At 41.6% G+C, this 24408-nt stretch overlaps 3 protein-coding genes across 6 annotated transcripts; 2 read left to right on the forward strand and 1 right to left on the reverse strand.

Annotated features, from left to right (window-relative positions):
• Positions 1-4122: 4122 nt before the first annotated feature.
• anxa6 (annexin A6) lies at positions 4123-13894 on the reverse strand. Of its 2 annotated transcripts, none has more exons than XM_028415694.1 (25): positions 13747-13894; positions 12758-12807; positions 11601-11685; positions 11337-11431; positions 11125-11238; positions 10961-11051; positions 10807-10886; positions 10640-10696; positions 10352-10445; positions 9892-9987; positions 9745-9803; positions 9518-9640; positions 9376-9434; positions 9069-9147; positions 8351-8432; positions 8169-8263; positions 7975-8088; positions 6742-6832; positions 6584-6663; positions 6283-6336; positions 6097-6190; positions 5924-6019; positions 5770-5828; positions 5499-5621; positions 4123-4521 (listed from the first exon to the last, which is right to left on the reverse strand). In XM_028415694.1, the coding sequence occupies exons 2-25, from the start codon at positions 12758-12760 to the stop codon at positions 4462-4464; spliced, it is 1983 nt and encodes a 660-aa protein (XP_028271495.1). In that variant the 5' UTR covers positions 12761-12807; positions 13747-13894; the 3' UTR covers positions 4123-4461. The 2 variants fall into 2 exon arrangements, with proteins under 2 accessions (XP_028271495.1, XP_028271494.1); XM_028415693.1 differs by having other exon boundaries at positions 5484-5621.
• A 1825-nt stretch (positions 13895-15719) lies between these two features.
• On the forward strand, positions 15720-20916 carry LOC114442285 (cationic amino acid transporter 2). Of its 3 annotated transcripts, none has more exons than XM_028415703.1 (12): positions 15720-15796; positions 17203-17576; positions 18131-18286; positions 18359-18524; positions 18677-18813; positions 18902-19124; positions 19384-19520; positions 19603-19705; positions 19786-19916; positions 20008-20174; positions 20260-20368; positions 20453-20574. In XM_028415703.1, the coding sequence occupies exons 2-12, from the start codon at positions 17210-17212 to the stop codon at positions 20572-20574; spliced, it is 1818 nt and encodes a 605-aa protein (XP_028271504.1). In that variant the 5' UTR covers positions 15720-15796; positions 17203-17209. The 3 variants fall into 3 exon arrangements, with proteins under 3 accessions (XP_028271504.1, XP_028271502.1, XP_028271503.1); XM_028415701.1 differs by lacking the exon at positions 15720-15796 and adding an exon at positions 16081-16170 and having other exon boundaries at positions 20453-20916; XM_028415702.1 differs by lacking the exon at positions 15720-15796 and adding an exon at positions 16830-16860.
• An 802-nt stretch (positions 20917-21718) lies between these two features.
• Positions 21719-24033, forward strand: LOC114442298 (platelet-derived growth factor receptor-like protein). Its single transcript, XM_028415735.1, has 7 exons — positions 21719-21973; positions 22165-22307; positions 22381-22523; positions 22613-22764; positions 22853-23146; positions 23309-23448; positions 23765-24033. Exons 1-7 carry the CDS (start codon positions 21907-21909, stop codon positions 23993-23995), a joined length of 1170 nt encoding a protein of 389 aa, XP_028271536.1. The 5' UTR covers positions 21719-21906; the 3' UTR covers positions 23996-24033.
• The last annotated feature ends 375 nt before the right edge of the window (positions 24034-24408 follow it).

Here is a 24408-nt window from a genome sequence, read left to right on the forward strand (position 1 = left end):
GGCGGACCAATCAGAGCACAGCTGCGTGTCAGAGGGCCACCAACAGGAGCAGTAATGTAAACACTGGAGCAAAAGTGCTTTATCCATATTTCATTTAAGAGAATCGACCAGATTTGCCAATTCTGTTTAAACGACGGACTTTTAAGAAATACACATCGATTCGTATGTGATGACTCCTGCCTGAGTCAAACTGTAAATCAGACAGACTAATGTTCTCTTAAATATTTATGATTTTAATTACACAGCATCTTTGTCAACCTCATTCTCATAGGCTTCAGGGACAAACCCGACCATTTTCACTGAATTACTCTTTTTCCCTCATTGATAAATTCAGAGAAGGGGCTGGTGGGGGTTTCTGTGATTGCATCACTTTTTTTCCTTTGAACCATCAGGGTAATGAGGCCTAGTTCAATTTGCACTGAGCTTTTTTAGTCCACACTCTCAAGTATAAGCATAAAATATTAGGCAAGAGACGTGTCATAAAGCGACTGAGCCACCAACAAATGGCAATAACAACAATATGTTTTTTATCAATTATATTTTGTTAAAAAAAAGTAAATGTTGTGAGAAATGCTCTTAAGCTTACATTTAATCTACAGACTTTGTCCAGCACAAACCCCATTTATAATTGCAACCCTAGATGTTCTACTAATTGGTTATTTGGCTTATAATCTTTGTTATGTGACTTAAAAATAACACCGGTTACCTGTAATTGTGCTAATTGTGTGATAATATGAGAGGGTTTTTAAATCCATCTAAATTAAAGGTAAGTCACATATTTACAATTACATGTCATTTTCTGAGCTTTTAGGTATTTTTTTTATTACATCTACAGTGATAGTGATGCTTGGCCTTCATATCTATTAAATATCAACACCCGCAACACAATCAATCCAAAAACCTTTAGGAGCATAGTGTTTCCCCGATACACAGTGATCTCAAACAAAGTTAATATGAGCACATTGATAAAACAATATTATTTTACATTTCTTGGACACTATGGATTGCTCATACTGTTTGTTACTGATGTTTTTGACATCACGGAGGTTAGAGCAACATGATGAGGTGTTTTGAGGCGGACTGTGCCACAACATGGTCAGAGCTTTATTGAAGGCCCCCCCTAATTATGAAAAATATAGAGTAATAGTGACATCTTGTGGGAATTAACACATAATCTGAAGTCACAGGGAAAGAATTCCTGCCTTAACTAGAAGCACAAAGTATGACACTATATGATCCAGGGTGTGGTGACCCACACAACGGAGGCCCCTATTGAGTTTAAGGCTGTATGATTAAAAACAATGATTAATATCACCATCAACAAGCAGTAAATACATCATGACTAAAAAATATCAAACTGCTTGTCAACAAAGACAAGTTAAAACAAGTGATTTCGGTGCTTTGTCTCGTCAGCAGGCCGACAAAGGAAATGACCAGCTGGCATTTAATTGTGTGCAATGATTCATGATCCACTGCCCCAGTAATATTAAATGTTAACTAATATCAAAAGCAAAAAACTTTTAAAACTATTAATAGCTTGCATTAAATATGTCATCTCACTAACCTAGTCCTCACAACTTCACAAATAATTTCAGGATTTCACAATACTACTCATTTATGTCATTTACTTCACTTCTATAAAATAAAATGAAACACAGGAGAGGAAGTCAAAGCCTGTGATGTGTGGATGTGAATAATAATATGAACATATTTCTTCATAGTAAAAACTTTAAAAAAAAGTTAAAAAAAACTTCTTGCCTATAAAACAATGGAAACACACACATGAACATGGCTTTATGTATCACACTGGCCCTAAAAACTGTTGGCTAAATTTGTGAATTTGTCCCCCAGAGAGCCATTATCTGTCTACAGGAAAAAGCAAACGCACACATCAGCTCACATCTGGCTGACACACTGAGGTTGTTTTTTCCTCAGTCCTGTGCACAAGACTGAGGAAAAAACACTTTGTCATCAAACACCTTGTCCATACTTATTGATTCATGGGCTGCTGTGATGTGCTGGCATAATAAACAGCAAAAAGCATGAGGATACAGGAAATGTCACCCGTCATTCACTCCTGCTGGGAAACAAACTACACATTTTGTTGTTTTCCTCCCACCTACTTTTTTAAAATTTCATATTTTATAGCACATCCCTTATTGCAAGACAGGAGAGTGAGCAGACAGGGGTCATGGTCACATCGAAGCCCCACTGTGCATCTCCTCCTGCTGAGGCACAGAGACAGCCCCTTCTCCCACATCCTAGCAGCAGAAATTAGTAGCCGATAGTCATTAGCTCTGTGGTACTTAATACAAAATGTCCCTTTGTTAGCCGAGCAGTAACTCAGGCTGTCCTCTCACGGCTTTAAATCAGGGGCATTATTGCTGCTGACTCTGTCTTAATGCAAAACATTGGACTGGATATGTGCTTGCATAATGTCAACCCTTACCAAGCTACTCATATTTAAATTAAAGATGTTATTAGGCCTAACCTGCCTGTTAGATTGTCACATACAGTTTTATCATTGCTGCATCTATAATAATTCTAATGAATACATCTGTTTCTAAGCTACACTCTGGCTTCAAACTATTCGAAAAAAATAAACTTGTCCTTTTTATAGTAGCACTTGCAAGCAATAAACAATCCTCATAGATAGAAGTAAGTAAGTAAACAGAGCAGAAATACTGTGTTACATTTGCCTGCCCTGTTAAGATTCATTAAAGGTAAACAACACTTATTTCACTGACAACACGGAATGACTGCAACCCTAACTGAATTTAAAAAAAAAGGAACATACAGAGCTAAGAGTATTAATAAATAAATTATAAATATCCTGTATCTGAATCTTAAACGTTAAAAACAAATAAACAACAACTCACCCACACATTCAGCTTGTGTAAGACAGGCACTTTTTAAGGAAACTGGTGAATAGGGGGGGAAGCAATTTCACTGTGAGACTGGGGAATTCCCATAACCCAGTAAAATGGCCTGGTAGGCTCAGCCTGAACAGAACCTGGTGTGTGTCCAACTGTGTGGCCTGCCTTTACTGAATAACACAACACATGAACAGACAACTCTATGTATGTGTGCAACCTTTAAATAACCATTTTTTTTGCATGCACTATGCAACATGTATTTCATGCTGCACACATAGATGCATGAGCTGAGTGATAGCAAACAGCCACAAAACGATGCAATAAATATGAAGTAAAGTGCACAGAAGGGTTGTAACATATACTCACTTGTATGCACACAGCAGGACTACAATGCACGTAATGATGCGACCACAGTCTATGGCTGCAGAAGAAAATAAAAGTACAAGGCTAAAGCAACACCCCTGAGCACTGAGCAGCTTTGTAATATGTAAACTACAGGCTGAACATTTCCACCGTGCAAAGTTCCCCAGCTTTCAAAAAGGGAAATTCAGAATAGTGTATATATTGATATTAACAAAGTGCTATTGAAGTAATCTCCTAATCTCTTGTAATTATCATCAAATAGAGCAATTTCAGGTTCAGGGTGTGCCATTAAAGCCCATGTTACTGACTGCTGCAGACTCTTTATTTGTGGCCTTGGATTTTGGCGTACTGCAGGGGATTTCCTCGCCACATACATCTTTTTTTCTTCTTTCCTCTTTTAACTCGAAATGGCCTGACAACAGCTGTGCTCACACAGACGCAGTGAACCGAGACACTAACAAGAACAAAGACAGCTGTCTTGCAGTTTTTCGAACATACAAGTGCAACTGAGACATAAAGTTTAATATGACATGCAATTGAAAATGTTTTTTCACCTTTTAAATGTGCTGGCCTGACTTTGTTAGATGTAGAATATATTTTAGCCACTCTCCACATGTTGTTATCAGCCTTTATTTACATTACTTGGCAGTAAGCAGAAGAGACATTGAATCAGAGTGGGAGTTTCCTATGTTAAATATGGATGTTAAATATCCTAGTTCCAATTTCATGCTCTTGCCAGTGTCAATACAGTTAATCATTGAATCATTGCCATGCTAAATACAAGCCAGGAGCCCACCCATTAATCATACTGTAAAAAGCCACAGCAAGAGAATATGTAGATGGTTCAAATGCATTAAACAAAGAAAAAAACAATAAAACAAGGTTTTCATTTGTATTTTTTATTAATTAAGGCATATGCGATACCTTAAAATCACAGTACTACAGTCTGAAGGCACTGCTGTACGTGTGAAGCCTCTTTTCTACACTGATGTGAACATGTTCATGTTACATATGACACGGTAAAAAAAAACATTGTCTTCTTAGACAGGAAGTCAGCAGAAAACTGGTTTGCAAGGCTGAGAGGTCATAGGTCAGTGGGTTGGCTGAAGAGTGGCAGACGGTTAGCAGTTAGACACCCAAGAATAGATACTGACATTAACCAACCACAGTTTCACTCTGCGGACTGGTCGTGTCTTGTCGAAGCTGCAGAGACACAATGGGTTTAATCTTCTCCTCCACAGAGAACCAGCAGGGTTTTACGGTAGTCTCCTGAGGTGTCACCCTGGATGGAAACACACACAGACACACAGAGAGAGCATGAATTAATGGAAAATACTGTTTTCATCATGTGCACGTCTGCTGACATTTGGTCATCGGTCACACAGCAGGAACTGGAAGGCAGAGTTTATCTGTGGCTTACAGAACAAAAGTCATGAAATCAACTAAAATCAACTGGAATTACCCTTTTATATCAGCTGACACTCATAGTGTAGATTTGGACTATCATTGTCATTATGTGAGATATAGTGATAAACCTGATTACAAGAATAGTCACTCATACTTGGAATTCAGCTCGTATCTAACTAGTTAGCTCAGCTGGTTAGCTTAGCAAGTCTACATCTGCTGCTATAGAGGTGCTGGTAGGTGGAAACTATCCCTTTAAATTGTTAACATATTTTGCATTTTGGTTAAAGTGGCTCAAATCAGTCTGTTAACTGAAACCGTCTAAATTTATGCTTTGAAAAACACTGACTTGCAAAACCAAACTACACAACTCTAAAACTTTAGATACTATATACACTTCAGAATTAACAGCATATAGCAATCGTTGCTTGTTGCATAACCGGATCATATTTCTGCAAAACCAATTCAGGCCACCCTATACTTGTTTGTATTGGTGTCACGGTGATTTCATCTCTAAGTTATTATAGAATCTTTTAGGAACTTCCTGTCTTGCTGCGGCTGCCAACCAATCACACAGCAGATAAAGAGAGGAAGTTGAGCATGCAAGGGAAATTCCTAAACAGCTGTGCAGGAGCCACAGACACCGTAGTCCACCGCAGGAAGCTATAGATTACCGTACCCCCACCGCCCGACCATAGCAGCAGCAGCAGCAGCAGCAGCAGCAGTAGATGAAGGATGCGCACAGAGTGAGACAGAAAACTCCACAGACACAAACACAGATGTCAGATGAGAACACGACAAATCACACAGGCGTGTTAGTTGACAAAGACTCCCACTTACAATCATGGTTTCTACCTGGATGAATTCATGTAAGGAGGCATCGTGTGTTTCCTTGAACTCTTTACGAATGTTGAAAAGGTCAATTTCACTACGGGACACCATAATGCGGATCAGTGCTCTGTCATCTGTGCCAAGACCCTGCAGAGGAAACCAGTGGACACTTTGTTTAAAGTGTTTTAGTAACTGACATATGGAACAATAATATAAGCTTAATATAAGCTTTTTGTGCACTGATGACATGTTGCATGAGTTACACAACCTGCCATACTGTAAATGCAGGAAATACCTTCATGGCTTTGTACAAACGGTCTGCAAAATAAGAGGGCTGATTCTTCACGCTGCGAACTACAGAGGAAAAAGAGGAACAGAATGGACATTATCAGTAGTGTCAACTGAGAATGTAAAACAGCATAAAGCTAAAGCTTAAAGTTGATAATCACCTATAGCATAAAAGGCGTTTTTCACATCTCCTGACATTTCCTTCTTGATAATCTGTTCAATGTCCTTGTTTGTGCATCTGACAAACTCCTGGAATACTGTAAAAAAGGGAAAGAGCACGATCAGACCATGTTCATGTTGTTACTGGTAATTCATTGTTCACCATGATGTTTACCTCTCCTGAGATGGGGGAAGCTCCTGGTGCACAAAATACTCATGAACTTCATTTCCATGTCGTCAGAGTCTGCGTTGCATGCATCTGCAAGTTCCTGATAAATTCAGGAACAACAGCAGGAACAAACATTGAAAGCCATTCTTCCATTTCATACTCTGATGCAGTAAAATCACAGGATGCACTCACTTGAGCATCTGCATTAGCTCTTTCCAAATCTGCAGGGCCTTCCTCTCTTCCACCCTGAACACAGCATAATAGGAAAATGTATGATTGATGCTTATCTTTGATCTTTTAAAAAAAATCAGTGGTTAACCAAGAACATGCTGTATTTTTTTTTCTGTTATAGCGGATGTCAAGACATTATAAAAAGGTGTAACAAATACACCTTTCTACAGCCAGCATGTAGCAGAGTACACAAGCCAGACTACAATGAGCGAGTGGGTGTGGAAGTTAAACGCAGTCTAAGTTCTCATGATGTGAACATTACCTGCACGAGAGAAACAAGGATGCGGCAGAAGTGGCCTGATGTGTCTGACTGAATAGCTTCCTCCAGAGACTTCTTATAGGCTGCATGGTGGGACAAGATCATATACTGCGTGAGCTGTAAAAGGTCACACTAAACCCCTGTTTTGGCATCACACTCACCATCTTTATAGGCAGCGTTCATGGCATGTATTTCCTCGTTGCTCCTGGTAACCAAGATCTCAATCAGAGCATGCTCATCTGTTCCAGCACCCTAATAAATTAGAAGAAAACACACTGAGGAAATTCTTTTAAGATATTGATTCACAGTACAGCTAACTTTTCATTATGCCCCTCTGAGAATCTCACATCTTCAGACTCTGTCAGGTTTATATAATACCATACAGATGGTGTTCTGTTTTAGCCTTGTTCCAAACAGCTTGATTCACTGCTTGGACCTTTGAAACCCTGTTCTTAGCCACACCCCTTTCCTGCTGGAGAGCGCCAGCAGAAGATCAAGCTTCTTATCTACTTGTGACGTAAGGGTATCGATACACCATCAGATCCCTGACAGCAGGTGTCCGACAGCATGTTGATTCTGTTGCTGAGAGAACTCACTTTCAGCTTAGAGCAGCATTGCATGAGAAGAAAGACTGTAGTGAAAGAAAGGAAATGATGAAAGAAAGAAAGTTTGTGTTTTTTCATCTCTAATTAATCATCTCATCACATCTATGCATGGTGATATGGCTGTTTTAAATGCTTAATGCTGACTGCTGCCACCTGCTGTTATGGGGTGTTATTTACACTCACACAGGGGCAGAACGTACAGGCTAGTTGGCTGTAATCATGGTGTGTTCAATGTTCAAGGTTAACGTTTTGGCCCAGGCACAGCCAACGAGAGGCGACATCATAGTGTTTTATAACATTTGTGTTTTGAGGGGACTTTGTTATGTTTGAGACTATACAATAGTGACCATTGTGAACAGTCAAAATGCATGTACATACAGATGGAGCCAACAGGCATCAGTGTCTTGTTTTGACTTCTATTTTGAATATATGCTTTCAAGTTAGCAAATTATTAAAAGCAGCGGCTTAAAATAAATTCAAAAGGGATTCACTATCAGGCTGCTAAAGCGTGAGTCAGAGGTTTTTTTTTTCATGGCACAAGTTAATCCAGTAAACACTTTACTTATAAAGAAGTTGTTTGATAATCAAATATATTCTGTGTAATTCCTGTAAATTCCAGACATGGACTAGACACCTCTGTGACAAACACACAGGCTTGAAAAAGAACAAACAGTGTTTATTTATGGAAAAATAAACGTGACTCATGAGCCCTGTTTACATAAATAAAAAGTACCTGCAGGCCGCATGCACCAGAAAGTCACAAATCAAATTATTGCATGCTCAGCTTACCTCCATCGCCTTTCTCATCATCTTGGCATCGAATTCAGCTGGGGTCAACATGAGCCCGATGATCAGCCTCTCCAGGTTCTTTGACAGTTCAGACTTTAAGTCCTTCATCAGATTCTTGTAAAAGATGAAGAGTTGTTAAACAGCTGCTTTGCATACTCAGTGTATGTGTATTTATTGCCATCCATGCCTCTCACCCTTCCCAGCAGGGACTTGAAGGCCTGTCTGATCTCTTGCCTCTGAGCGTTGCTTCTGTGTGCAACAATGTCAATGATTGCATCTTCATCTGTTCCTGTGGTTGAGAAAGTTAGCATAGCATTGGATTTTGTATCACTGTATGAGCATCGTCAGTGTGGTTCACTTGTTACTGCTTGCATACCAAATCCCTTCATAGCTTTCCTCAGTGCTTGTGCATCAGCAGCAGGGTCGAAACCAGACGCAGGACGGACTGTAGGCCTCAGCTGAGGTGTGTTGGAAGATTGGCAATTAGTATTTACACAAACATGATATGAAGCAGCAAAGTGGCATTCATTCACATGTTATTATGCTTGAATTAAATATCTCAGAACTGTAAGCTTAAAGCAATAAACACACGGAGGTCTGCAAAACATGCAAAATAAAAATCTAAATAGATGTTATGGTTTGTTCAGATATAGATTATCTAGCTGATAACAATTATGAAACAGCACAGTTTTATGATAATAATCTCTTGACATTTGAGGGAACGTCGCCCACTGGAGGTTAGAATTCATGACACTACCAACAATGACTGGTTGGTAGGCTGAAAAACAGCTGAGTCTTATAAAGCGTTAGTGGGACAGCCTTTTGTTTGCAGAAATGCTGAGATCTTTTTGACATTTACCAGCTCCTAGGACAAAGCAAGGCAAACTATTTGTATTTGAGTGAACAGCATTCTGATCATATTCACAGTTAGACAAAGCTTTCACTGTGCAGACATGGCAGTGTTATCAGCACGAGTGTGTGGCACCGCCAGAGGCACATTGTTGCAGGGCCAGCAGGTAACTGAGACACAAGGCACTGCCAAGCCAAACATGCAATGACACATCTACTAAAGTGGGAGCGGATGGGGCCCAAACCTGCACTTTGGTCATGGCACTTAATTCCCACATCTTGTAGGCTATCTGAGCAGCTTCAGGGAAGAACTCTCCAGCTAAGCTGTAATGATCAGTTTGACACAACACAGCACACTCAGCAAAGCCGAAACCTTAAGCAGTGAGGGAACATTTAGGAAGAAACTTTTCTGCTACACAGGTTTTTAGATATCAACTTTATCTATTAAATTTCATGAATTTCTATGACCTACGAAAACAATAACTCATAAAAAGTGGTGCTCTATTGCTCCCAAAGTGGACGCTGCATTTGATTGCAGCCAGTGTCACTTACTCATCATCTCCTCCACACAGACTAAGCAGAGTCCTCTTGTAATCCCCTGATGTATCATCCTGCATTACACACATAACAGGGCCATGTTAGGGGTTAACTACATTCACACATGTGTGTATAACATAGACTAAATTATTCTAACCATTATCATGTTATAAAGTGACTTCTCATATCTGAGGCGGAAACACTCTCGGATGTCCAACATGTCGATTTCAGAGCGAGAAATCATGATCCGGATCAGAGTATTATCAGCTGTACCGAGACCCTAAAAATGACAGACAATGACAACGATTTTGAATAATTTAATAAAACTGGAAAAGGAAAAGGGCGACATTTTCTGTCTGCACATGACATGGAAGTTGGATTTACCTTCATCGACCAGTAGAGTCGCTTGGCAAAGAACATGGGAACGCTCCTTATGCACTGGACTGTGAGAAAATACCAGAAGCGAGCTCTGTGTTACATTAACAACATGTCAGTCTCTATGTAGAGCGGTACTGTCAGTCTGTCTCTTACCAACAGCCAGCATTAGCCTCTCAAAGTCTCCAGACAGCTCACTCTTAATGCTGTCCTCAATGGATACCTCTGCAATCTTCTCATATGCATCAAAAACTGAACAAAAATGAAAAATGTTATTTAGGATAATAAGATTTTCCAGTGTTTAAAGCTGCTCTCTAAAATGTTCCTGTTTGGCTTTTGAGTTCAAAACAGACCACAAAGTGAGGGCAACCTAGTGGTTGATGTTGTGCCTCTTATGGCCAACAGAGGGCGCAGCATGGGTCCCTGAACATCACTATAATAAAGCTTTGCATTATAATTAGCATAAATTGTGGTTTTCCCTATCTGCTATCTGTTCTGTGAAGCTCATATTCACAATAGGAGAAGTGTTTCCACAGTTACACTGCATGTGATGTTATGTCATGTCATGTCTTTGATGCCTCACTGTTGTGTTAATGTCCCTGAGAGCTGAGCTCACCCATGTGGAGGTGGGTCACGCTGCGGTTTCCCAGGATCATGATGAATTTGGCCTCATCCGTCCCCCACTGCTCCTCTCCAGCTGCATACAGGTCCTTGGCAGAGGTGAGAACACACAGTAAACAATCAGGGTCTAAGCTGTGATATTGGTATATAATTGGTATATATCCATAAATAACCCTGCAAATGTGCACTTTCTTTCCTTCACTCTCTTTTTTAAATGAAAGAACCCGTTTGCATTAGAGTCGTGATAAGAAAAATAGCTTTTTCTATTGAAAAATATTCTTACTTGTGCATCCTGCTCCACCAGGTCTGCATCCACCACTCCCGACTCATCTCTGGTCCCCTGAAACCATCACATCAAAACACACACTGCTGATCAGAGAGTGTCTAAAGGCTCAAACAGACACTGCATGCTTAGCTGGATGATTCACTGCATCTCCTCTGTGAACTGACCTGAAGTAAAACAATCAGCATCTTCTTAAAGTGACCTGAAGTGTCTGCGATTATATCCTCCTCGATGTCTCTGCCGTAAGCTGGAGAGACAGGCATTAATGTCAACACTTATCAGATGCTTTCAAATCATCTGCTTATTTAAAATGATGTTTACCATCTTTGTACGCTGCAACCATGGCGTGTATCTGTGTGTTGGTTCTAGAAGCCAGGACTTCAATCAGGCATCTCTCATTTGTTCCTGCTCCCTAAAATCAGAGCATGAAGTTAAAAAGTTAAATAATGAAAAGAGTAAATCTAGCTATGATGTAAACGTCTTACTTTGACAGCATCGTGGATCTCTTTGGCATCGTGGTAGGCTGGTGTTCTCATCAGACTGACAATGAGACGCTCAAATTTTCCTGTGAGCTCATATTTTAGATCTTCAATCAGGTCCTGTTAAAATAAGCAGAGTTATAACCAAAAATGTCTGTATGCAATCAAGAGTACATAAATCTCTTAAAAACAGGAGTATGGAAAATGTATTTGTGCACCTGTCCAAAGTTGCTTTTGTACGCTGCAGTTATTTCCTGCCGCTGTGCGTTGCTCCGAGAGGTGACCAGGTCTAAGATGGCCTCTTTGTCACTACCTGAGAGACACAAGACATGTGACAACAAGTCACAGACCATAAACCCATCTTAGACTGAATATCTGCTCCATCTCTGCTGTGGGAAATCCATACTGTGAGAAATGAACACGAGGGGAGGATGAAAGATGATCTATCTATGGCAAACCTCACAGAGGAGCGCAGGACTCACCGATGCCTTTCATGGCATTATAAAGCGTCTCAGCATCAGCGCTGGGATCAAAGTCCGGAGCATCTGTTACTGTGCCTCTGAACACCTAGAAACACATGGTGAAACATTTTAACTCCAGCCTTTTACTTTTATGCCACCCACATTTTGCATTGTATGTAAAACTTGCCAGCTGACTTCAGATTAAAGGTCAGATTTCACAGCATATCTGACTTTCTACCTTAGCCAACACTTTTTTTGCCACCACAGTGGACATGGTCAGTGACTGGACACTGAGACAGGAGGAACAGCCAAGTCGGCCATGACAGCAGCTGTGTGTTTGCACCTGTCCCACCCCCAACTGGTTGCAGTAAAGCCCACTGTATGCAGTGAACTGAACATGTGTGTAGGGGTGGGAAGGTGTGTGTGTGTGTGTGTGTGTGTGTGTAGAGAGAGAGTCAAGTTGCACAGAAAAACACCTCTCTTTGTAGGGCTCTGACACACAATGGTTCAAACACAATGAAAAACGTTGGATGACATAAACATGACTCTAAAACATTTCTTTAGGATTCTGGCTCTATGTTAAACTGCAGCTACTGTTGTGTAGATTGTGATTCTGCTGCATTGGGGCTGTCAGCCAAAATGTGCTCTCCACCCTGCAAAGGAGCCACTGCACATGCTCTGTTCGTCTGCTCCACTACAGCGACCATCACTCTTCACGACAGCTGGAGAGCTTCACCCCCACAGCAACAGGGACACAAACACAAGCCCCTAGCAACAAGCATTTAACTAAACCATCATATTTCTTATATGGATTTACAGGTACATTTCTGCTTCCTCCCTCCCTCCTTTCTGTTCCCTACACTGCAGCTTTGTATGATTAAAGTGTGTGTTTCACTTCAAGTGACACCAGAATGACAAGACCTGACCTACAGCCTGGACAGAAAAGTTGGATGCAAGCTTACATAACTGTATAAAAACAGCTGTCTATTAGCTGTGCAGGTAGCAGTGACACCCTATACTGCTGCCTTTATGATGTGGACGGCTCATGTGGTGATAGGTGGTACTTTATCCACACCGCATTCAGCTGCACACAAAACCGTCCATGCTGCACATAGACACACACACAAGTTTGATACTTACACAATACAAGATGAGGGAGAAAGGTCTTGTCCACTTACCATATTTGGTCTTCTGTGTTAACAATGCTCAGGAGTCAGTAGATGCCGACCTACAGAGGGACAGAGAGAAATGCTGAGGTGTAAAACAGCCCTGTCTGGTGTCATTCTCCTTGACAGTGTGGGAAATTATGCTGCCTAGACACATGGTGATGATCCCTCCTTTCCTGATTACATTTAGTGAGGTGGTCTGGTTTTGTGTGCTGCTGTAATTCTGAGCAAGAGCAGCAGAAAAAATGAAACAGAGAGACTGTTTTCCCCTAAAGTGGACCTCACATTCACTTAAAATTAGACTATGAGTGATGGAATTTGAATGAATTCAGCTGGCGGGACAACTATTTAGTCACATGTTCCATGCTGCCATACCTTAACCTATAATGCAGCCATTCAGAAGCAGATGGTGCCCAGAAACAGAAAAGAATCTATAGTCCTGCTAACTCTCCAACACTGGCTGTCAGCAAGAGCTTAGAATCACAGGACACAATTCAATTATATGAGATCGAATAGAATAGAATAGAATAGAAACACTAAAAAGTATCTGATGAATCAGGAAGCCAAGGAAACATATGTCCAGGTTTTAAATGCTGCACTGTGTGCTAAGGAGAGAAGGGAAGGTCTCCCAAAATAGCATGCACAGTTTAACTTAATGTCAGAATCAAGGTCTGGGGGTGGGTGTGGGTGGGGGGCACTGGGCCGCTATGAATGCAGAGCCACACCCTTCTGTGTAGCCCCCCCATACACACTACAGAATGAAGTTATATCTAAATATAAAACCTTCCTCTTTCCTAAGAACAAGACATGACATCAAATTAAGATCATCCATCTTTTTCTTACACCCACTTTCACACTTCATGAAACTATCAGAACTGCCTGCCTCTCTGATGCATGTCACATGAAAAATGACGTGTAAGCAAACTTCTTCTGACGCAGTCCATTCATCGCTGAGGACGGATAGATACAGTAGAAGCCGCCATAGAGCAGTTACAGCTTACCTTCTCTGCGCTGGAGGTGTTGGATGACAGTGGTCCTGGTTTTTCTCTGTCCCCGCTAACGCGGTCTACTACTTGCCTCGCCCCCCCACCCAGATCAGATTCAGGCCGTCTTGTGACGTGTCCTCTGTGACGCAGCGACTGCGGCGCTCTCTCGCGCAGCTTCAGAGGTGTGTGTGCCTGTGTTGCCTGGATGTAGCGGATCCGTGTCTAAATAAAGTGTAAGAGAATGGGGAGCGGATGGATGGCGTGTGTTTGGATTCATCTTTACGCACGTCTTTATTAAAAAAGCACAAACTGCAGCTTTATGCTCAAACATCTCTCACAGAAGGACAGAAGAACCTGTGCAGAGGAATTTCTGAACTTTGTCACATGACTGTGAGTGTAAGTTTCGGGCAGCTTGCTGGCATTGACGTGAGAGTGTGTCTGCTCTATTTCTGTCCTGTCAGGAGTCCATTCCTGTAAGAGGGGGAGAGAGGCACCAGCTCAGATAAGAGGAGTGACAGCGCAGAGAACACAAACTATCCACAGTATGAGAAAAGAACACAAACACTGAAACAAACCAGCTTCCTGTGTGTGACATTTAAAACTATTTTCAACTTGAATAATGTTCCATTCTTTTACATTCATTCTGATCACAGTCAGTCTGTGCAGCGGTGACAGCAGGAGGTGATGTGACTTACAGGAAGTATCACGGTGCCCCACATAGCACACCATGACTCAGATATATGTTTCACCCTGACTACAGAAGCTGTTAAAGGGAAACTAATCAATACCATCCAACAAAGCACAGTATTTATAGTCGGTATAAATGTGATAGTATTCATTTCTGCACAGTTGAGGAGGAGGCTATCATGACCTGCACAATCTGTGACCTTCTGAGGTCAGCAGGAAGAGACAAGCACGCTGTCGTACAAGAATGCAGGTAGAGAACGTCCCACAGTAGATAACTAGATGTTCTCCTATCAACATGTATAATGATGCTTCATCAAGAATTAGACCAATCAGGAGGCACTGTGTGCTTGGACATGTTTATACCCTTTAAGAGGGTGCTGATGCCATATGACTTCAGTTCACAGTATAAACATGGGTGAGATGATTCAGTCCTTCATGACGGAACTTTAAGATAACATGATGAGACAACAGACTGCTGCAGGACAAAACTGACTAAACTCAGTTTCACCATTTTATTTATGACGTTTCAACGTGGTGGCCTTCATCAGAGCAGAACATGCCAAGTAACACAGGGTGGATGATTTATCATCATTTAAGGCAGTATTTATAATAACATGAACCCCCTGTTCTCCCACACACTGATCAAGGCCACTGGTCCAAAAACCAGTTATCATGTCTGTTGTTAGGTTAGTCAACGCTCTGTGGCCCAGTGTTGAAAGACAGAGGGGGCCATATGAGGTAAACTCTGATGGAGGTGATGGAGTGTTGTACACTGACCTCTACTGCTTTGAAAATGCACTGCACACACAAAATGTAAACTGTGTTACAAATAATGACACAATTTATCCCAGCAATGGCTTCAGAATAAGGATTTCAACACAGTCATTTTCAAACATTGAGGTTTGGAAAGTGTTATCAATTCTTATATAAATATAAACCAGCAAATGTATGATAATTTTAACAACGATAGAAAAAGAGTTTATTGGTGTCATTATTTATGTTTTCTACATCTTCTGTATGAGTCCCTTGTATATTATGGTCTCTAAACATCTATACAGTTTTTCTGTATGTAAAATATTCTATTAAAGTAAACAACAAATGAAGTTAGCACAAAAGCATTTTTCACATTCTGAATAGGATTTGCTGCTCATAGTTCTCACTCGTGCAATAATGAGCACATTATGATCCAAACTGGTCCAGAGTGAGAAAGACTACTTTGTAAGTAATTCCATTGAGTGGGAGGGTCTCACAGGCGAGTCTTGTATATATCGCTGTAAAAATCATGTTTCCTTCTTCCAAGTCAACAGCACGGATATTTTTGTTTCATTGCACTGTTCATTGCACTCAGCAGCTTCTCCCCGTGGGACTGAAGACAAAGGTAAAAAGCTTATGAAAAAACATTCAAATCTCTGCTTAAATTTGAATCAGTAATCAATTTATTGTTAGACAATGTTTAACTAGCGTTGCATGTGAGATGTGATGCACAATAGACTACCATAAATAAAACATTAATGAACATTAACTCCACTGTAATCATCCCTGTGATCATAAGACGCCACTCTCACATGTGCAAGTAATGTTGTTTAGTTAAGCATTACCCCCATTGTCCTTCTGGAAACGGTATCTCTGGTGAGCAAGATCTGCAGATATGGAAGCCTGAGCTCAAGTTTGGTCAAATGTACTTTGACCGTCCACACCAGCTTCCTTCCCACTCGTCTCCTGCCTGCTGAAGTAGATGCCAAGAGGTATTAGGTGAGCTCAAAATCCCCTGATGGGAAATGAGAAGGCAAATGCTACCTCTGAAAGAGTGAAGTGTGCAGCCTGCTGCATGCATAAGCCATGAAAGCTGCTTTGTGCTCCCATGTTTCATTCAGTCACAGGGCCATTAGTCTGGCAGGCTCACACCTTTTGGTAGAGATGGAGTGAAGCAGTGAAAAGGTCACAGGCTTGTTTTAGAGTTACACTTGGGTTAGTTTGTGTTGTGAAGGACAAACTCTATAGACAGAGACAAATGTGTAATAATGTGTAATAATAAATCATCATTTACCTGCAAGAAAATTCTTTCATCTAAACTTGTCAACATGTTCATCCCTGTTTTAATACTGTATATATTAACTAAAATACTAAACTAATTACTGATTCAGAAGCAATAGCAAAAGTTGCTTTTAACAGTTGCAGCTTCTGTTTCTGCTGCATTCCTCAGAAATATTCAAGGAAGTAATTGTGTAAGCAGCTGAAGGCTGAGTAAAGTGCAGTCCGGCGGAGCAGGGCGTTGTTTATCCACGCTTGTGGGTGGTAATTAAAACTCCCAGCATCAGCATTATCATATCAGGAGGGTGGTAAAAAAGGGCATGTATAAAAGAATAATGTTATTTAGTGGGATGACTATACCTTTTTTATTGTCTCTTACTTGCACATCAGTCAGGGAATTAGACAGCAGCGGTGAGTCAATGGTTTTCTTTTATTTATGTTGAGTGAAATATTGATGGTACCTCTAATCTAAAGCTTTTACGGTTTACGTGTCTAATTTGATGCTTCAGTTATAATTAGCTGGTTTAATAAAAGGATGGTTCATTACATAAAATTAGACTTTGATGATAATGTTTCTTCCTGTGAGTGGCTGACCTGACAATTATTCATTGACACATTCACTGATCTGCCCTTCCTTCCTCACTCCTCTCCTCTCCCCTCACTGCTTCTTCCACTTACTCCCTCTTTCTCAATAACATCAAACGGCTCTCCCACCGTGTCCCTCATCTTCCCATCCTGATCCCAAACCCTTAGAGGCACGATGTGCAGCTGTGTGAAGTCCTTTCTAGTGAGCCTGTCTCGGAGGAAGCCCCTCGAACCTGACGGGGAGCAGTCCACGTTTAACCGATGCCTGACCACTCTGGACCTGGTGGCCCTCGGCGTTGGCAGCACCCTCGGGGCCGGAGTCTATGTCCTGTCTGGAGAGGTGGCCAGAGACACTGCTGGGCCCAGCATCATCATCTCCTTCTTCATCGCAGCCCTGGCTTCCATATTTGCTGGGCTGTGCTATGCAGAGTTTGGGTCCCGGGTCCCTAAAACAGGCTCAGCATATCTTTACAGCTATGTGACTGTCGGAGAGCTGTTGGCTTTTATCACTGGCTGGAACCTGCTACTCTCCTACGTCATAGGCAAGTGGGATCCTCTGGATTTGTTTGTCATTTACAGTATTATTATATGTATTGTCATATGTATTGTCATATGTATATGTCACTGTCTGTGGTGATAGCAGGGACTCTTATTATAATTACTTTGTTTTATCAGTGCTGGCTTTTTTTTGCTTAAATGTGACAAAAATTTTCTACAAATTCTTTCAAGTTCACTTAATCTCTGTGTAATTTCTTAATTTGTGACTTATTTTTAGTTTAGTTTATGCTCACTGGCTCGCTGAGACTTCTGAAACCCATAAATGATCAACCATCAACAGGAGACTCTTTAACGTCGCTCCTTGACCTTTCACCTGTAGCAGCCAGCTCTATTTACAGTAATCTTTTTTTTCACCCCAAATTTTTCTTTTTCGCTCTGCTAGTAGAATTTGTTTTTAACAGCCCCATAAACCAAAGTTATAAAGTATGAAGGACACAGTGTAGAGAACATCCCCATCAGTATTTTCTGTTTATGACTGCAGTTAAATGGTGACTCGTGCTGATTAGTTGATTGTATCTTTCTCCCACTATCTGTTCAGGGACATCCAGTGTTGCATTGGCATGGAGTGGGACGTTTGATGATCTCATAGGGGGAGTCATATCAAAATACTTTGAAGAAAATGCTGCCATGGGCCTTCCTGGCCTGGCGCCTTACCCAGATGTCTTTGCTGCAGCTCTCATCCTGTTACTGTCAGGTAACATTTGGCATGTAAACTAACTGTCAGTGATACAATGGAACAGAGATATTCACCATGTTCTCCATGAAGGTCTGCTGGCTTTCGGAGTGAAAGAGTCAACGACGATCAACAAGGTCTTCACTGCGATCAACATCCTGGTGCTGCTGTTCGTCACCATCTCTGGATTCATCAAGGGAGACATCTCCAACTGGCAAATCAGTGAAGAGGCTCTAATCAATGCCACAGCAGAATTCAAGTAATGTCAGCGAGCAATATAATGCTGTCTGTGTTTGGGTGTGTGCACCATCCTGTCTTACATCAATACACTGGTATTGCTCTCCTGTTTGTCTCATGGAAATAATCACATTGTAATGGTCATGTTTTTTTCTCTCTGTTTACCTGCTGCAGGAACTTGACCTCTACTGCTAATGTAACGAGCATATATGGAGTGGGTGGTTTTTTCCCTTATGGTATCAGTGGGACCCTGGCTGGAGCTGCGACGTGCTTCTATGCTTTTGTTGGATTTGACTGCATTGCTACGACAGGTGAGGAGGACAGGATAGCATTGGACAATAGTAAACAATGAAACTGAATCATAATAGTTGTATTTGTCATAATGTTTGTTTCTTGTAGGTGAGGAGGTGAAGAACCCTCAGAAGTCAGTACCTGTGGGCATTGTGGCTTCCCTGCTCATCTGTTTCCTGGCCTACTTCGCTGTGTCTGCTGCTCTCACACTAATGATGCCGTACTATGCACTCAATGAGAAAAGCCCCCTGCCCGTGGCTTTTGAGTATGTTGGCTGGGGTCCTGCCAAGTACGCCGTGGCCGCAGGATCGCTGTGTGCTCTGTCCACCAGGTGAGAAACTAGTGTGTCATGTGATGTTAGCACTTAACCTCCAACACTAACAATGCCTATAAGTACAGCCTCATAGAGCAGCTAGCATAGCTGCAGACTTTAGCTTATATTGGAAAATGTGATTTCAGAAACGTTAGTTAAGGATGTTGCTGCACACTTCAGTCTACTTTGTACATATCTGAGAATGGGCCTCAACAAATTACACAACTCTTCACATTCCTGAGTCTGATACAGTTTGTTTGCCTGTTTGCCTCTCCAGCCTGCTGGGATCCATGTTCCCGATGCCTCGTGTGCTCTTTGCCATGGCGAGAGATGGGCTGCTTTTCCACCCATTAACCAAAGTCACCTCTAAGGGCAGCCCTGCTGTAGCGACCATATCATCTGGAGTTGTGGCAGGTACAGGCGTTCCGGTTATTCCATGTACATGGGATGAGGCTTATGGACTTGAATTAATTCCTCATGACTGTTGTGTCTTTAGCTATCATGTCTCTGCTCTTTGACCTGGAAGCCTTGGTGGAGATGATGTCCATCGGTACTCTGTTTGCCTACACACTCGTGGCCATTTGCATCCTGATACTGAGGTACATTCATTTGTTTAGCGTCTTGGAGTTCTTTATTAACAAAGCTGTGTAAAAGTTAATGTATTGTCTCTTTAATAAAGATATCAGCCGAGCCAATCAGAAGACTCCGACCTGCAGGTGATAGAATCAACCAAATCCAGCTTCTTAAAGCCTCCATCATCTCCCAACTCATCCACCTCTCGAACTGTCACAATCCTGACTATACTCTCTGGTAAGGACAGAAAGGATTACTGAAGCACTGCGGTGCTTGTATTTAGCATTCTTGGCCTCTTTTGCTGACTTTGTGTCCTTGGCTCCTGCAGTCGGATGTGTGGTTGCACTGTGTGTCATCCTGAGTCAGGCCTTAGGCGCTCTGTCCAACCTGGAACCATGGAGTCTGGTGCTCATCTGCATCTTCGCTCTTATCTTCATGATCAACATTGTCCTTATTTGGAGGAATCCACAAAATCCCACCAAGGCTTCCTTTATGGTGAGCAGATTTTATCATTCATGACCTGTTTGATAATGATCTAAAAGAAAAGCCCCACCTCTTCACATTTTATCTTCTTCTCTAGGTACCTTTCCTTCCTGTTCTACCTTTATTGAGCACATTCATCAACGTCTACCTGATGGTGCAGCTAGGTGCAGACACGTGGCTACGATACGCCATCTGGATGTTAGTGGGTAAGTTAGTGACATTTCTGCCAGAGAGAGTCTGTTACAGAGTTAGTTAGCTGAACTGTGAGAACCCCTCTATTTTCTCTGCAGGATTGCTTATCTACTTTCTCTACGGAGTCCGTAACAGTGTTCAGAGGAAGCGCACCATAGGCCACCAGATGATTGAAACAGTTAGCGGCAAAACAGACATCATTAAAGAGGAGAAATTCTAAGCTTGGGATGGAGTGAAGACAGAGACACTGATATGTTACAGTGAGTAACAGCTTTAAATGTGTAATATGCTGCTCTGACGAGTGTGTGGTGTGGACAAATGGACTCATATTTAACACTGACACAGATGTTCAGAACCTCGAACTGTAACGTTTCCTAAAGCACTTGTGGAAGAACACACATTAAAAATGTCACTAAACATAATCACCTGTATGTGTTGCCTGTGACAATGTCTGCACTGTCTCTCAGAGCCCCTGAGTCTGCTGTTGAAGTATAAAAAAGATAAATAATGTATCAATTAAAATTCTGGCATAATTAGCATTTTAATGCACTGAAATAACAAATGTACACATTTTTATATCAACTTTGATGTAAATTTTAATTAATTTTAGCAATGATTCATTTTTCATATAATAATTTATAGCATTATAAGTTGTTATATAAGTTGTATAAGTTATAATGTAGATACACGTTTTCTTTTATTGTCATATTTTATGTTGTTTAAAGTTTATTGTTTTGATTTTTTTGTAATTATGGAAACAAATATGTCACTGTAAATGTAGTCCTTAATTTAAAAAAGGAATGTGAAGTATAATCAGCTGCAAGCCATAATAAATTATATGAATATATGTTGTGGTCCAGATCCACCTGCAGTCTTGGCACAGACGGCTGACAACACAGAGAACAAAAAGACCCTTCAAGGCAGCTTATGTGTGTCATGTTTAAAATCAGGGCTTAGCAGGTCACTCAGAACGAAAAGATTTACAGTGTTCAAACACAATGTTGTGAATTTATTCAAAACAACACTAAACATCATAAAATGTACGTAGCTGCCCAGTGGCGATAGAGGCCTGAAAGACCAGCTGCTAAAATGTAAAAACTCTTCTGGTGCCATTTCGTTGTTTTTTGTATGTGAGTCTAAAACTAGTCCTGTTGTGTTCTGATTTGTGGAAAGACAGTTGATGTAGGACACAAACTTTTCTAGGCACCAAATGCTTTTAATAACTGCCCTGTCCCTGCAGTGTTTCTGAGGTCAGGCAGCTGCTTGCACACTTCCAGTCCAGCAGCTAAGCAAACAGGCAGTGCGAATCCAGATGGAGGGGCCTCAGTCTCTGGACCCTCATTGGTCCAGACAGGCTTGAAAGCCTCTATTGAGCCACTCAGGAGGAATTTGGGGTACTCATGCCACTCTCCGGAGGAGGAATTCTAGTAAACAGCTGACCACTCGCTCTGCCCTCCTCCACACTTCTCACTCACTTCTTTTGGTCTCTGCGGCGGGTTGAACTGCATGAACTAATAATTCATACACAACGTTGATAATCCGTTGATCAATCATGCTGTGGTTGAAGTGGAGGCTGGTGCTGCGCGTTCTACTTATCTGTGCTGTAATCTTCGAGTTGGGTAAGTGACTTTATTCCCCTCACTGTGCAGTTCCTAGAGGTACAAAGGGGGTAGTTTTCTCTCAGTCTAATGCACAATATGGCTTACTGTACAAGTTGGCACCTGATAAAATGATACCTTCACCACATGTAGTAATCTTATCTTATCTTGTGCGCTGTGCTCTGTACACTGTGTATCATGTTGTGAAAAAGATGCCCAAGAACAGAAGGCCGATCCAGGGAAGACATCCAAGCAAAGCAAGCCAAAACACGGGAAATCAACTAATAAAAGCCTCAGATCAGTGACAGTTAAACCCAAAGCTACACCAAGTCAGACACAGCCCGTCCTCACACAGGTATAACATTCAGTAACTTAACAATATCTCTTTGTGCTAGGAAATTTATTAATTTTGTGTGTGATATGTAAAGGTGCTAAAAGGAGGAAAGTTCAAGAAGGTGGGGGAGACCATAAGTGTGCAAACAGGGGACACTCTGGAGCTGAGGTGCAGGGGCAAACCCGTGCAATGGGGCGTCCCCCTGTACCTGGATGAGGATGATGAGGGAAGGTTGAGGTGAGCTGCACTCTACATTTACTGCTCAAATAAAAGCAAGGCAAAGTCTGCGGGAAGGTAAGTGCATTTTGTCTGTTTTGGCGCTGCAGGATGATCCAACATGAGCGATATGGCGTTCTAACATTAGTAAACACGACTGGTGCAGACACAGGGGAGTACACGTGTTATCCAATGTACTGTGAGGACACAGACTGCAGGAAGGAATACAACAAGGCTGTCAAAGTCTTCGTCTTCTTTCCTGGTATGATGAACACATTGTATTTATTTATTACTTTACCCCCCCTGATTGAAAGGAATCCCAGTCTTATCTGACATGCTGTTCTGAGCAGACCCGCAGGAGCTGTTTGTCCCGACGTCTGACTACTACGAGGCGATCCAGCTGAGAACTAACTGGCCAACAGTGCTGCCCTGCCAGGTAACTTCTCCTCAGGCCAAAGTAACTCTGCACCGTGAGTACCCACCAGTGGAGGTGCCAGTGGACGGGACGGAGATCTCCTTCGATGTCAAGAAGGGCTTCACCATTAATCGACCACGTCCCTATCACGCTGGGGCCTTGTACTGCGTAGCCAGCCTAGGCAACCTGAGGCAGAGCTCCACCAAGTACATGCTCATCTATGTTAACTGTGAGTGAATCCATTTCCTGATTGGGGCGTACAGGAGAAACAACAGACACAGCTTATATATCAAGCATGTGACCAATCTATAATGTAAATGTGTTCATAAACGTATTATTAGAAACTATAAATGGCACCATTTGCTTACTAATTCTTTGTATTTGCTGTCAGATCCTATGGCTCCTCCTGCTCCAGTGATCCAGGCGTCGTTGAGCTCAGTGTCTGTGGGGGAGAACCTGCGCGTCAGCTGCACTGTGATAGGAGAAGAGAACATGGCTGTAGAGTTCACCTGGGATTACCCAGGACAGGAGGTCAGAGAGCCGATCATAACCTTTAATACACTTATCATCCTAATAAATAATTTACTTATTAGGAATCAGTTACTCTAAAGGGAATTGATAGCCTGTTGAGCTCAGCAACTGAGTGAGGAATCTAGCCAACAAATATCTTGAGCAACTATACCTTGTGTTTTCAGCTATTTCATCATTAATCAACCAGCATTGAACCTATGGACTTTAATAAGAGTTCAGACCTGTAACTGATTAATAATGACTCTTAAACTTCATGTGGAAGGTACAAACCTACTGAACAGGTGAATGTTCCTCTCGTGCTGTGTGCTGGTTGCAGATTGGGAGGCCTCCATACACACAGGAGAGTACCAGTACAGTCAGTGGTGGATCAGCAGCTCAACAGCAGTCTCAGTCTGTCCTCCTGGTGGACGAGGTGAGAGACGTGGACCAGGGGACCTACACCTGCACCGCCCACAATCTGCAAGGAGGCAAATCAGTGTCCACCACCATCAGCGTGGTCCCTAAAGCCAAACCAAAGAAACCATCAGTGAAACGCACAGCTGGATGACATCACAGAAAGAGAGAGAGAGAGAGAGAGAGAGGGAGAGAGAGCAGGTGTAGTTAATTATTAGTTAATTATACTGTCCTTCAATAGTATCACATACAGTACTAAGTCTTAATGCTACTATATCTAATATCTAATTCTTCTGTGGCTGAATGATACATGTGCACTGCAACGTAGCAAAAAACAGAAAGGAGTGTAACTGTGTGAGTTTATATTAAATGTTTATGTACACGCCGTGTTTTCTGTCTTTCTGTTGTTGCTGTTATGTTTATGACTGCACTGTGTTACATGATTATTAAAACAGTTATTAAAAATTATGCCACAAAACTTAACAGGAAGTAAAACAAAAGGTTTACTAAAGCAGCCTAAAAATACAACAGAAACTAAAAACAAATGATAATGATAAAAGGACTAAA

The sequence above is a fragment of the Parambassis ranga genome, chromosome 10 (genome assembly GCF_900634625.1).
Source record: "Parambassis ranga chromosome 10, fParRan2.1, whole genome shotgun sequence".
Taxonomy (NCBI): Eukaryota; Metazoa; Chordata; class Actinopteri; family Ambassidae; genus Parambassis; species Parambassis ranga.